This window comes from Pantherophis guttatus, chromosome 9 (assembly GCF_059756535.1).
Source record: "Pantherophis guttatus breed Tessera chromosome 9, ASM5975653v1, whole genome shotgun sequence".
NCBI classification, from domain to species: Eukaryota; Metazoa; Chordata; class Lepidosauria; order Squamata; family Colubridae; genus Pantherophis; species Pantherophis guttatus.
In genome coordinates, this window is record NC_142071.1 from 27,540,001 (window position 1) to 27,554,989 (window position 14,989).

At 42.6% G+C, this 14,989-nt stretch overlaps 1 protein-coding gene across 13 annotated transcripts in view; it reads left to right on the forward strand.

Moving 5' to 3' along the window:
- LOC148112507 (uncharacterized) overlaps nt 1-14,989 on the forward strand; it is a 243,759-nt gene that overhangs the window by 107,296 nt on the left and 121,474 nt on the right. For 10 of the 13 annotated variants that reach the window (XR_015729346.1, XR_015729345.1, XR_015729347.1 and 7 more), the window contains one exon: nt 2,790-2,874. The exons of 1 other annotated variant lie outside the window; for it this stretch is intronic. Coding sequence is in view for 4 of the 12 variants with exons in the window: in XM_087875696.1 (XP_087731822.1) it covers nt 2,790-2,874 (85 nt within the window). In the remaining 8 variants the exon portion in view is untranslated. The remainder of the gene's footprint in view (nt 1-2,789; nt 2,875-14,989) is intronic. 2 more of the 13 variants (XR_015729353.1, XR_015729351.1) reach the window with 1 other exon arrangement.

Below are 14,989 nucleotides of genomic sequence, written 5' to 3' on the forward strand. Positions count from 1 at the left end.
ATTTATCTATCATAATCTATCCTCTATCTATCTATCTATCTATCTATCTATCTATCTATCTATCTATCTATCTATCTATCATCATCATTGTCTATCCTCTATCTCTATCTATCTATCTATCTATCTATCTATCTATCTATCTATCTATCTATCTATCTACCTAGTCATCCATCTATCTATCTATCTATCTATCTATCTATCTATCTATCTATCTATCTATCTATCTATCTATCATCATCATCATCTATCCTCTATCTATCCTATTTATCTATCTATCTATTTATCTATCTATCTATCTATCTATCTATCTATCTATCTATCTATCTATCTAGTCATCTGTCCATCTGTCTGTCCATCTGTCTGTCCCTATCTATCTATATCTGTCTGCCTGTCTATCTGTATATCCATCCATCCAACTCCTATTCATGTCTATTTCACGCTGCCCACCTTCTGCATATAGAAAGCTAAGTATCAGGAGTAGCATGATTTCAAATTAGAAATCGACAAGAGTTACATGGGGTACAGGGCCCCCCACAAACTGAAATATAGCAACCGATCAATATTGCAACTACGTTTTTCTTTTCTTTTTTTCTCTTTATATTTTGCATTTCAAGCTTCCTGTCTACGTAGTTGGGTCAACTTAGTTTAAAACAAAGTGAACAAAAACACTCTCCCTTCAATATATATATATTTTATATTGATTCCAGTTGGAACATCCATTTTATGGATTAAGTCATTTTTTCCACATCTTCCAGTTTTTTTAAAAAATAATGGATTGATGGATTAATTAAAGTCTTCATTGAAATGTAAGATATATTGTTTTTGACAGAACAACATTACTTGCTTGGTAAACTCTGGTCTACAATATAGAGTTCTAATTATATGTGCATAAGCAAAATAGTGTGTTTAGAAATAAACAGTATTTACAATAGTATATTTAATTATAATATACTATTATAAGGCATTAACTAGTTCAATATAGCTAAGCACTCAATATATTTTTCTATAGCTTACTATATGTAGATGATCCAAACCATTTAGAAAAAGTAAATTTCTCATGAAGATGCTCACCCATTGTTAGATCATTCTTCCATATCTCTTCAGTGAGTATGGTTTTTTTAAAAAAATCCACATTATTTGCTAGGCAATCCTCTACACTATCATTATCAGTTAGGTTGTTGCATTAAAAAAGCAATAGTAAAGCTCAGAAATTATTTTCTCCATTTTTAACGAGATTGGAAAAACACAAGATCGTGATTGCATTGGAACCAATTTCCATTTCCATTCTGAATTTTGACACTCATTTGGCTGTAGCCATTAATTCTCCCCCAGCCCCCAAAAGGCAAATGCAGAGGGCAGAACACCAAAGGTCTTTGAGAAAAGAAAGAAAAGAAAGAAAAAAGGAAGGGAAGGGAAGAAAGGAAGGAAAAAAGAAAAAAGAAAGAAAGAAAGAGAAAGATAGAAAAATAAAAAGAAAGAAAGTCGGGAGGAAAGAAAAGGAAAGGAAAGAAAGAAAGGAAAGAAAGAAAGAAAGAGAAAGATAGAGAAAGAAAAAGAAAAGAAAGAAAAAAGAAAATAAAAGAAAGGGAAGGGAAGGGAAAGGAAGGAAAGAAGGAAGGAAAAGAAAGAAAGAAAGAAAAAGAAAGATAGAAAAATAAAAAAAGAAAGAAAAAAAAGAAAAGAAAGGGAAGGGAAGGGAATGGAAGGAAAGAAGGAAGAAGAAAGAAAGAAAGAAAGAAAGAAAGAAAGAAAGAAAGAAAGAAAGAAAGAAAGAGCTTTCTTTCATTCTTTTGGTTTCGAACTTTCATGTCCATGTAATGGGAAATGTGAACATGAAAACGAGGTCTTGCAAGTTGCCCCCTGTGTAGAATCCTTTACTTAACTAAGGTGGTGAATATATTCAGACATTTTAATTTCTCCTGCTCTTAGACTAGTGTCTTGGACTGGTCATTTCATAAGAAGAAGAAAAAAACTTAAGGACTTTAAGCATGAGAAAACACATAACCCAAACCCCTTTCTAGATATCATTTTATTTCTCTAAAGATGATAATCATATTTATATCTATCATCTATATCTATCTATTATCTGTCTGTCCGTCCGTCCATCCATCCATTGATCCATCCATCCACTCATCCATCCATCCATCCATCCATCCATCCATCCATCCATCCATCCATCTATTATCTATCATCTATCTATCTATCTATCTATCTATCTATCTATCTATCTATCTATCTATCATATCTTACTGTATCTATTCAGTTACCTATTTATCTCTCTCAGAGGTTTCTGATGATCTCTGAGCTTGGTTGTTTTCTTGCAAATTTTTCATTACCCAAACTAGGTAACTAGGTAATCAATGCTACTCAAGTTTGGGTAACAAAACATTTTCAAGAAAACAAAAAAGTTTAGAGAACAACCCACATTTCAACCCTGAGCTACAAATACACTCCTTCATCTCTCTCTCTCTCTCTCTCTCTCTCTCTCTCTCTCTCTCTCTCTCTCTCTCTCTCTCTCTCTCTCCTCCCCTACCCCCCCATCTATCTAGATTATTATTTGCCATCCCCTCTTAGCAGCTGTGTGGTCTTAGTGGTTGCAAAAGAAACAATAAACCGAAAGGCAAAATCAGCAAACTTGGCAAGACAAGAGGAGCTCGGGCTGGCAGTTGAGCGTCCAGCTGGGGTAGAGAGGGAATAGCTTTCTCTAAAGATTCTCCGCTGAGGATTTCTTTCTCCTCCCTCTTATGTTGTTTTGTTTTTTGTTTTTTTGTTTTTTTAAAAAAAACAAGCTCAGCAGCTGGAGCAGTTATTCTTCCATCCGTCTGAAGAGTCAAAAAGTTACAGTGGAGAATTCATGCGCTATTATGGAGCCAGGTAACATTTCTCTCTCTCTTATTACCTTTGCTGATATGAATCTGCAGCAAAATCCTCACCGTAGCTAGTTGGGATAATTGTTCTTGATTATTATTATTTTTTTTAATCATTTGGTATTAGATGCAAAGTAATCTCTTTGTTCCTGAGGCTTATTTGACGATATTCAAATTCAGCAGAATTTTCCAGTGGCAAAAATTACATTTTATTATGAGTTACCTTCTTCTGTAAATGGATGTACGTTTAGCTTGATAGCTAGAGGAATGGGGGAAGAGAGAGAAAGATAAAATGCTGTGCTCCCTTAAAATTGGCATAACTCTTTCTGTGAAAATGTAAACAGCACCTAAATAAACTGACCTCCTGCCCAGGGATACATTTTTCCCCCCATAAATTTGGGCCTAACGAGATGGTATCTTGCATTTAGCAAGGATTGCCACAACGTTTTGATGCAGTTCTTGCAAGTATCTCAACAATTATAAATATTCTTTTTTTTTTTCTACCCAACGTATTACAACTTCCAGTGTTTTTGGAATGTAAGAAGGAGGCAATAGAATATTTTTTTAAAAAAAATTCTTGAAGGTTTGGAAAAAACGATGAGTAGCTTAATGAAGAAATCTAGATACTATTGACCAAAGCCAACAAACATAGTCACAAGATACATTTATTTCGACACAGTATTTCACATTGTTTGACAAGTCCCTTGAAAAGAATAATGCAGACTGCTCAAAAACCACATACGTAGCTGATGCAGGATTGTTGAATGTAACAGGCAGAGAGAGGGAAAAATCTTCTCTTTCAAAATGGCTTTCTAAATCAAATGTCCTTTTTCTAGTTTCTGCTGAAACTTGTTGTCTCAAAAGGCTTAGAATCTGTGTTTGTAGTTTTTCACCGATGTCTACTCAGGTCATTTTTAAAACAGACTTCGGGAAATCCCAAAGTTTTAAGAATATCTACCGTGGCTTGATTAATGCTACGTTCACGGAGCACAATAAACCAAGTTACTAAAACGATTTATTCTCTGTTATAGTCTGAACACATTCGGCCACCCATATGCACACAAGTAATTAATATTAACCCTAACCAAGCTTGGCATATTGTAGAGAGACTCCTGCTCATTTGTGTAAAGACATCTGCAAATTCACTCTTTTTTTTTTCAATGATAGCTGTCTTTTTGATATGCTGAAGTCTTTTAGGATAGCACACACACACACAAAAAAACACCCCTGTATTTATGTATTTCTCTTTGTGACATGAGCAAAAAGGAGGATTTTTTGAGACAGTGATATCCCAAGTCCTTCCATACTTAGTATGAGATGTAGAAGCAAAATGCAAGGAAATAATCCTTTTTTCTCCCCCCATGTTTATCTGAGCATTTCTCCCGGGTTACTCTTCAGGGACAATGATACCTTTGCAAAATAAGACGGCAACATTTTTAAAAAAATTCCTGTGAATGGATTGCATTCTTACAAATGGGGAAAGGTGTGTGTTTGTATTTTTTTTTAAAAAAAAATCATATGCAACTCAGTTTAACTGCGAGACAAAGAGATACATTACATTATTTAATGTATGATTAAGAGAAGGCCGTGAGATCTGTTTCCATCCATCCTTTCCTCCATTTATTACTTTATTCCTATTTTACTAAATTCTGCCCCGGAAATCTTTCCTAAAGTGTTTCAACTCTGGAGGTTCAGACTACCACTCCCATCATTCCCCAACCATCATCCGTTGTACTCCAACACGCACAGGACTTCCAGTTTAGGAAAAGCTACTATTAAATGAACCAATGCTTAAAATGGGGTTTAGCTACCACACCGGTTATCAGTGGCATGGAAGTGCATTTTCTACTTAAGATGGACCCTGCTCGTTGTGAATAATAAATTTGTGTGTTCTGTTGTGAACTTGTGCTCGTTTTTTGAGATCAGATTTGGGATGGGGAGAAGTAAATGCCTTCTCAAGACAAGCTAGTAAGGTACAGGCACAGTTGGTCCTCAACTTAGGACCACAACGGAGCCTCAATTTTATGCTGCTGAATGAGAAATTTGTCAGTTGAGTTTCCCCCCGTTTTATGACTTTTCTCATCAGATTTGTTAAGTGAATCACTGCAGTTGTTAAATTAGCAACACGGCGGTTAAGTGAATCTGATTTTCCCCTGGATTTTGCTTGTCGGAAAGTCACAAAAAGGGATCTTGTGACACCCCCCCCCCCAGGGACACAGCCACGGTCATAAATATGAGTCAGTTGTCGACCTCTGAATGTAAAAACTTGTGATTATGAGGATGTTGCAACGGTCGTGAAGTGTGAAACATGGTCATAAGTCACTTTTTTTCAGTGCGGTTGTAACTTTGAAGAGTCACCAAGACTGTTGTAAATCGAGGACTACCAGTACTACAGTCTCTGAAATTTCTCTCTCCCTTCCTCCCCCTCCTCCCCGTGTGTATGTGTGTGTGTGAAAATTCCTCTAGTCAAAATACTTTTTTTTAATGGGTACCTAAGAGGTCTGTAGTTTTGGGGCATCAAGAGCAGGGGTGGGTTCTACTTACCTTTACTAACGTGATGTCGGGGTTGGTGGGCGGAGCTTCCTGCCGGTTTTACTACGGGTTCTATAGAACCGGTGCGACAGGGGTGGGTTCTAAATTTTTTTACTACCGGTTCTGTGGGCGTGGCTTATTTTGTGGGTGTGGCTTGGAGGTCATGTGACTAGGTGGGCGTGGCTAGCTGGTCAGAGTCATTTCTGGAAGGTCCTCGCACTTACGACCAGTCCTCGCACTTACGACCCGACTCATTTGTTTGCTTTTAACACTGATCAGCTGTAGGGCGGCCCTTTGAAGCCCCGTGGCAAGAGTTTAAACAGGTTTTTTCCCTCTAGTCATCAGCTGGGACTCAGGAGGCAGCAATAGATTGGGGGTGGGACCAAATAAAAGGTAAGAATAACGTGGAGGGGTGGGGGGGTGGGAGGGCGGGGGGGGAGAACCGGTTCGGTGACGTCATATCGTCACCGCTACTGGCTTGGCCGAACCGGACCGAACCGGGAGGAACCCACCACTGCGGTGCGAACCGGAGGGAAACCCACCACTGACCAAGAGAAAATAACCAGCACTAAGCTGACTTTGTCTGGCCAGAAAAACTAAACTGGGTCACGCCATTCTAGCACCTGGATTGGAGATTCCCAGGGAACCCCAAGATTGGGCTATCAACAGTCTATCCATAGTAACACTATCTAACACACTTCCTAGATCAGGGGTCAGCAACCTGAGGCTCTGGAGCCACATGTGGCTGTTTCATCCCTCTGCTGCAGCTCCCTGTCGCTCAAAATAGGCATCACCACCGCCAATGTGCGACACCTGCCGGCACGAGATTTATTTTATTTTTTATTTTTTTTTAATTTGATTTATATGCCGCCCTTCTCCGGAGACTCAGGGCGGCTTACAAGGTGCTCAATTTATTGAGCTTTTCGACCCTGGTAGGCCAACCATGGATAAATCCAAGAAAAGAAAAGTTTCAGAAGTAAACAGAATGTTTAATTCAACTACATATGCTAGTTTTGTGGCCGCTCAAGAAATAGTCAGGCACGGGAAGAGTTTTTGTGGCTCCCGGTGTTTTCTTTTCTGTGGGAAAAAGGTCCAAATGGCTCTTTGAGTGTTTAAGGTTGCCGACCCCTGTCCTCAATAGTGTTAAATGTCTAGGAAGAAGACAGAGATGAACCATACTTGCACTGTTGCCAAGAAAAATGGATGGATGAGTTCATGAACCATCAGGAGTCAATCTCAACTTGAGACGTTAACTTAGAACAGGATAGCCAAGAAGAGTGAAAGTTTATCTGATTTTTGTTCTTAAGAAAATCCCACTGTCTTCCCATTTTTATTTTCTGAGTACATCGGAGAAATTGAAGTTGTTGCTCAAAAGTAGCTTGAAAATGTTGGCATGTACTTCATCTATCTTCTTTCTTGGAGTGAGAAAGATTCTATTTCTCTTTAAATTAAATACCCTCCCCTCCTTAATTTGCACCTGTATACAGTATATTTTCTTGGATTATCTATGGTTGGTCTACCGGGGATCGAAAAGTTCAATAATATATATTACATTAACACAAGCAGGTTTTGTGTAGCGCAGTGTCTGGTTCTCTCTCTTGGTGATACATCTGCTCTTTTTCTTTGGTGATAGGGGTTTTATTGTATCTCCCCAGGTAAAACACCTGTTAGAATAGCTATGTACCAGTAGAGTAAAAGATTTCTAATATTTTTACCACTCTTACGGTATCTATATTGTTCGAGCTCATAAGATGCTTTCAGGAATAGTGCTTTCACCTAGTTTTCCCATTGTGCAGAGAAGAATGAACTTCTGCTAAAGACTTAACTTTGTGCCAATTCCATTGGTCTTCATGAAGGGGAAATGAAAATAGAATTGAAATTATATTTTCAGTTTCTTATCCTGACCATAATAAATTGAACTGGGCTACTTTTAAAAGGGGGACGCGGTGGCTCAGCAGCTAAGACACTGAGCTAGTCGATCGAAAGGTCGGCAGTTCAGCGGTTCGAATCCCGAGTGCTGTGTAATGGGGTGAGCTCCCGTGACTTGTCCCAGCTTCTGCCAACCTAGCAGTTCGGAAGCACGTAAAAAATGCAAGTAGAAAAATAGGGACCACCTTTGGTGGGAAGGGAACAGCGTTCTGTGCGCCTTTGGCGTTGAGTCATGCTGACCACATGACCACGGAGACGTCTTCAGACAGCGCTGGCTCTTCAGCTTTGAAACGGAGATGAGCACCGCCCCCTAGAGTCGGGAACGACTAGCACATATGTGCGAGAGGAACCTTTACCTTTACCTATAAAACTCATGTTGCTAACAGTATGTGGACCTTACATGAAGATGGGATCCTATGAGACTCTTTTGAATGAAGGGTTGGATGTGAACTGATCTAAAAAAAAATCTAAGTAAGCAATAACCAATCCATGTGTAGAAATCTTTTGGGGAACCTGGTTAAGATACTGTATGGTGATAGATTGAAACTGCTTCAATTAGGACAGGTGTCAGCAACCTGCGGCTCCGGAGCCGCATGTGGCTCTTTGGGCCCTCTGCTGTGGCTCCCTGTTGGGTGAATCAACCACTGGCTGTCCCCACCCCTCACCCTCCCCTCCCAGTCACTTCTTGCCTGGCCTGAGAAGGTAAGGGTGACGGCGGGCGATGGAGAAGTGGCCAGGGCAAAGACAGAGAGATACAGAGAAAGGGGGAGAGAGAGAGACATAGAGAGATACAGAGAGAGAGGTGGGGAGAGAGGGAAAGAGCGGGAAGGGAGGGGGAGAGAGAGACGTCAAAAGGGTTTTGTGGTTCCTGGTGTTTTTTAACAACCAGTTCTCTGCCCTAATGACCGGCTCGGTAGGTGTGGCTAAGGGGTGTCATGTGACTGGTGGAAGTGAGTGACGTCGAGTTGGCCACGCCACCGAGGTTTTGTGGCTCCCGGTGTTTTCTTTTCTGTGGGAAATGGGTCCAAATGGCTCTTTGAGTGTTTAAAGTTGCAGACCCCTGAATTGGGGTAAAGGATGATGACCTGATTCATACGCTACAATAAACCATGTGGTTTGCTTGTTTGGCTTTAGTGTATTGAGTGAATTCCATTGAACTTTGCAACTTAGCCATTGTTAATGACTTAGCATGTCATTTTTATTGTTCTATAACTCATGAATAGAAAAGTGTGCAAGCAGGGTGTAGACTTATTGTAACTCATGCTACTCTTTCAACAGCAGGAGTTGAGAATAATTCCATGGGATCTAAAAAAAAAGAGAAGTATTTATTTCCAGTCCACCTTTCTTACTGGGCCATATCTCGTACCAAATCATAACATAATTTGCGTAGTATTGACTTAACATACTGTGTAAACTCAATTCCTTTGGTTTGTCAATAGGCATGAATTCTCTAATGCATCTGCCAGCAAGCCATGACTGAGCAAACTATAGCTTAATGTGCTTTATGGTTGCAGCTTCCCCATAATTGGAGATTCAAAAATTAGAATATGAGCTTCTATCCCAATGTAATCAAGAGTAATCACCACTGATAGTTCAACCCACCCAGGGGCGGGCTTTAAAAATTTTAGCAAGGGGTTCTCTGCCCAGGTGCTGGGTGGGCGTGGCCACGGTGGGCGTGGCCTAGATGGCCTCCTGCACCACAGTGGGTGGGGGGCGCGTTTTTTCCCTCCCCAGGCTCTGGAGGCTTTTCTCGAGCCTCCAGGAGGGCGAAAATGGCCTCCCCAGGCTCCGGAGGCCCTCTGGAGGCCAGAAACAGGCCAGTTTCAGGCCTTCCCAAACTTCTAATAGGCCCGTTTTTTGCCCTCCCTGAGCTTCTGTGCATGTCCTGCACTTACCTGCATCCAAAACGGGCTGCGTGGGGACTCCTGGGAGGGGCAGAGTGGGCGGGGCGAGGCCAGCCAGGAGTGGGATTTGGGGGTTCTCCGAACTGGACAGAATCTTAGCTAGAGGTTCTTCCGAAGCCCTGCAAATCCCCAGCAGCCCGCCCCTGAATTCACCCTAAATTTTACAGAATTGTATGAAAAACCCCTTGCTGATTCCCTAATGCTGATGACCTCCTTCAAAGAGATGGATCAGGACCCCAAGAGAGCATGTGGTTTCATTCACAAATTCCCATGGATCCAAAGTCCTGCCTAGAACATTGCTTCATTTGGGGGGTAATCAAATAAAAACATTTTAAAAAATTCCTTAGGTATGATAACACTTTAGTCATATGGATGTCCAGTTGTTGCTGGTCTGCAATTTAAGCCGTTCCCAACCAGCACAGCCAATAGTGAGGAATGCTGGGAGATGTAGTTCAGCAACATGCAGAATTCCTATGGTACACTGTTGGGCTCAAGTTAGCTTACTCCTAGAATCATAGACATGGTGGCTCAGTGGCTAAGATGCTGAGCTTGTTGATCGAAAGGTTGTCAGTTCAGCGGTTCGAATCCCTAGTGCCACGAAACGGGGTGAGGTCCCGTTACTTGTCCCAGCTTCTGCCAACCTAGCAGTTCGAAAGCAGGTAAAAAATGCAAGTAGAAAAATAGGGACCACCTTTGGTGGGAAGGTAACAGCGTTCCATGCACCTTTGGCATTTAGTCATGCCGGCCACATGACCACAGAAACGTCTTCGGATGGTGCTGGCTCTTCGGCTTTGCAACGGAGATGAGCACCGCCCCCTAGAGTCAGGAACAACAAGCACATATGTGCGAGGGGAACCTTTACCTTTACCTAGAATCATAGAGCTGGAAGGATTTGTGGCTTCAGAACTACCACCCGTGTTGATTTATCTGCTTGTTTATTTTACGATGTAGGGGGGTTCTAATTGTTTGTCTTCTTGGTATTTGATGGCCTGATGTGCTCAAGTTAATGTTGGCACAGGGTGGTATTAAAAAATATTTCGGAGAAGTAAAACAAGTCGTACCATGGAAGCCTCAAAATGTTACATATTGTAGTTAGATAAAATGACATAAACAGTTACCACGGGCTGGAGTGAAAGGCTTTTAAACAAGCAATTATGGAAAGAAAAAAAAATAGTAGACCAAGTTATCACATTGGGTGTGTCATTGAGGGTTCTCGCCCAACATAATGGGAGAGAAATCCCTTCTTGCAGAGGTGGGTTTCACATCATTTTACCACCGGTTCACCGTGCACCGAAAATGTGAGCTTGCACGCATGTGCGCGGCTCAGAAAACATGCTTGCATGCATGTGCTGCTTAGGAAACTTGGCTAAATAGGATGGCATAGCGCCCGCAGCTCACCACTTCCGATTTGTCCGAACCGGCTGAATACCACCACTGCCTTGGCAGGACCAAGGAAGATCAGAGACCCATTGGTATCTTGGCAAATTCAGAGACATCTGACCAATGCAGGACACAGTGGTCCAATATTTTTGATCTCACAATAACAATGCTATGCAGAAACATCCCTCTCAGTTTCTCAGAAGTTTTCATCCGCTGTGAAAGAGATTTCCATGGTACGACTTGATACTTGGGTATTTGAGGACATCTTCTGGGGCTTCTCTTGGAGACATCTTGGAGCTTCCTTCACAGATGGAGGTGATATATTGAGCGTTGCTGTTTTCCATTAAATGTTTTCCCATCGCTCCCAAGGCCTTCCTGGCTGGCCACATCTGAAAACCTACCAAGGTGTTCCTTAGGGACCTCTGCTATCCAGATTTAACACAACTGTCGGAAGCCAAGGAGGCTGTAGGATATTGGAGAGATGGTTGCGTGACGAAAAGACAAGACAGTCACTGACATCTCCTGGCTTCTGGGTAACAAAATAAGCATGGAAACACCACCGATCCCTGAACATTTCTCCACGTTCTTTTTTCTCTTTGGGAAGTAATATTGAAGGCAATTCTCGTTCCTTAAACTGAAGAGGAACTACAAGAAAAAAAATGAAAAAAAAAGAAATCCCACCCGAGAAGCAGCAGAGAAAGACAGGAGGGGTGCTGGTTTTTCTCCCCTCTCTGTTTCTCCTTAGCAGCTGCTCCTTTGTTGCCTCTGAACAGGGGAGCGGTTTGGCTTTTTAATACCCAACTCAGGTGGTGCCAACAGGATTAAAGCTAAAGCAAGACCAGGGAGAAACAATTGGTTGCTTGGGGAAATCTTTGGGGATTCAGAAGAACAAAACAGACCAATGTGCCTGAGACTGCTCAGTATTCACCAGAAGCCACAAACTGTTGAGTAGCAGTTGGAAAAGAGAAATAGAAGTGGAAAGAACTGGAAGGGGGATAAAATAGAAAGAGCTGGCCAGCTTACAAGAACGCGGATCAGGAACACACACACACACACACACACAAAGCTAGGAACGGAGCAGAGAATTGACTTTTGGCCCAGATTTTCTTCCTTGGTTCCGCCGGTGTTGGTGAGTGATCCGTATACACGTTGAACTTCAGGATCATCTTTGGAGACCTCCGTGGTGGAGAAACGATCTTTCATTCCCCCACCGCCACCACCAGAATTCAGAACAAAGGGAGCTTCCTTTGTTCGCTTTCATGGCGCGTCTTGCAAAGGCTCAGCGTTGACTTTTGACCGTTTCTAACAGGTTTGTGTTTCATTTTCCAGAAGGGGTTGATTAAGCTTATGATTGTGAATGCTCCGGGCTCCTACTGCCATTAACGAGAAGACCTTTCCTGCCGGTTGCCACAAACCCGTAGATCCGAACTTGTGCTCCTATCCTACACAAGCTTGTATCTATAGGTATGTGTCTGCTTGGCCAATGCACAAATGGTGGATGTACGGTAAATGTCTCCCGGTTTGCAAAATGGAAAGCCTGCCCTCCGGTTTCCTGATCTGCCCTTGTTCTCTCTATTTTTTGTCTCCTCTATAAATATAGAGCAGAATTTAAAGTGGTCCCATTTAGCCTAAATGTAAGGAGATCAACTATAAATTCAAGAGGGGAACGGAGCAGATACGTTTAATGGTTTTAATTAATATAGATGAGCTGACGTATCCTAAACCAGGGGTGTCAAACTCAATTTCATTGAGGGCTGCATCAGGGTTGTGTTTGACCTCGGGGGGCCAGGGGGTGTGGCCAGGGTAGGTGTAGCCAGCTTGATGTCACTCATCAAGGCTCTGTTTTTGGCTGTGATAGCCTCCTGCAGCCCTCAGCCAGTGAAAACCGAGTCCGGGAGGGTCACACGCAGCCCTACCAAGCTCTGTTTTCCCTGGCAGAGGGCTGCAGGAGGCTGTCGCAGCCAAAAACAGAGCCCGGAAGGCCCATGCGTGGCCCTCCTGAGCTCCATTTTCACTGGCAGAGCCACTTGCAGGCCAGTCCTTTGCTGTTTCCAGGGTGGGCCCGTGGGCCAAATCTAAACACCGGCCCCCTTGAGTTTGACACCTCTGTCCTAAAAAGTTCATAGGTTCATCTAACTTAGAATGGCTGCTTGCCAGTGTGGTCCATCCTAAATTAGATGAACCACATTGGCTAACAGCCATTCTGCTAAGTATCCAATCAGCCTCTTTTGCATCCTTACCTGGGACTGAACCAGGTATTTTTGTAGAGGTAGTTCTCAATTTAGAACCATTTATTTAGCAACTGTCAAAGTTACAATGTCAATGAAAAACAAGTGGTGTATGACCGTCTCATTTACAGCCATCGCGGTATTCCCACCGTCACGGAGGAGCAAAAATTGGGTGTGTTAAGGGTATTCTTGGCTCATAACTGATGTTATGGGTTATTGAGCAGAGTACCCCTTGAGTATGCACATGAAAGCGGCTGAGAGTGAATAACCACAGTTAATATACTGACACACTGAGTTGTGGTAGCCTTTTACTTTTAGGAAAAAATAAAGCAAAGTCCAATAACAATCCAAGTCATACACAGATAAGGCGATAGTTAAAATATCAATTCAGGGATATTCCAAGTACAAAGTCTTCTTAACAGTTGTTGTCATTACACAATAAAACAGTTCTTCTTGAGTTTCAAACAGGAACAAGTTCAGTATTAAAACATTCAATAAATAGTAGAAAGCTACAAGTAGGAACGATCAAACAGTGATCATGCAGAGAGACCAAGTAGAGAGTAACAGCAAATAAGCAAATAAATGGTGTAGTGTCCTCTAGCCATGATTCAGGCTTCCCCTTAAGTACATTGGCTACAGAGCTTAGCCAATCAGGATACAGGATGATGCAATACAGTCTTAAAGCAATATAATACCTTTTGACAAACATGTATTGATAGTTTATATATTGCCTGACCAACTACTTAGACAAAAGCCATTTCCTAACATGGTGCGTAGCAATTGGCTTGTATTTATGACGGTTGCCGTGTCCTGAGGTCACCTGATCACCATTTGTGACCGTCCCAGCCAACTTCCAACTAGCAAAGTCAATTGGGGGAAACTGGATTCACTTAGACCCTGCCATAATTCGCTTAACAATTGTGGCAAAAAGGTTGTAAAAATCAGGTGGGACTCAGTTTAACAAACTGCCTTGCTTAGCAATGGAAATTCTGGCTCCACTTGGGGTTGTAAGATGAGGACTGCCAGTATGCCAACAGATGCACTATTGCTGAGCTTCTCTGGTCCAATCGTTGGAAGCATCAGCACATTCTTTGAAGCAAATCAGGATCGCTCCTCTATATCTATTTCAGAGAACTCCTTCTTTTTGTCCAGGAATGTGCTTCCTTGTGACTTACATCTATTCAGGATCCCCATCTCCTTTTGCCCTGGACAGCAAGCCCAATGGCAAGGGAATTTGGGAGATGCAGTCCAGTCTCCAGAGGTTGCAGGTTCTTAGTCTGCCAACCTGAACTTCCATGGTTTCCAGTCCTGTTTGTCACCAGTCACCCTACTCAGCCTCAGAGGTGGGCTTCAAAGATTTTAGCAAGGGGTTCTCTGCCTGGTTGCTTGGTGGGTGTGGCCATGGTGGGCGTGGCCTAGTCAGCATCCTGCACCATGGCGGGGAGAGAGCGTTTTTGCCCTCCCTGGGCTCTGGATGCTTTCTTTGAGCCTCTGGGAGGGCAAAAACAGCCTCTCCAGGCTCCGGAGGCCCTCTGGAGGCCAAAAACAGGGCCGTTTCCTGATTTCCCAAATGTCTGATAGGCCTGTTTTTCACCCTCCCCGAACCTCTGTGTACGCCCTGCACTTACCTGCATCCAAAACGAGCCGCATGGGGACTCCTGGGAAGAGTGGGATGGGGTGGGGCGGGGCCACCAGGAGTGGGATTTGGGGGTTCTCCGAACTGCACAGAATCTTAGCTAGGGGTTCTCCCGAACCTGTGTGAACCCCCAGCAGCCCTCCCCTGCTCAGTCTACTCATATTCTGATTTTGAAGATTTCACCAAACATTGATAACATCCTACTCTGAATGGATACAACCACACAATTTTCCCTTCTCTTCCCTCCCTCCTTCCTTTCTCCCTCCCTCCCTTCCTTCTTTTTAGTAGTCAATTCCAGATTGTATAGCATGTATGGAACGATGGAATATACGAGAGGTTTGATTACATTATCTGCAGGAGGGCCCTCCCTGCTTCCCTTCCATATACAGGAAAACACCTAATATTGATTTGAGATCTAAGGCAGAACTGGGGAGCCTGCAGTGAGTCAGATGTTATCAGATTGCAACTACTATCATCCGTGACATTTGGATATCCTGGGTGCAGCTTCTAAGT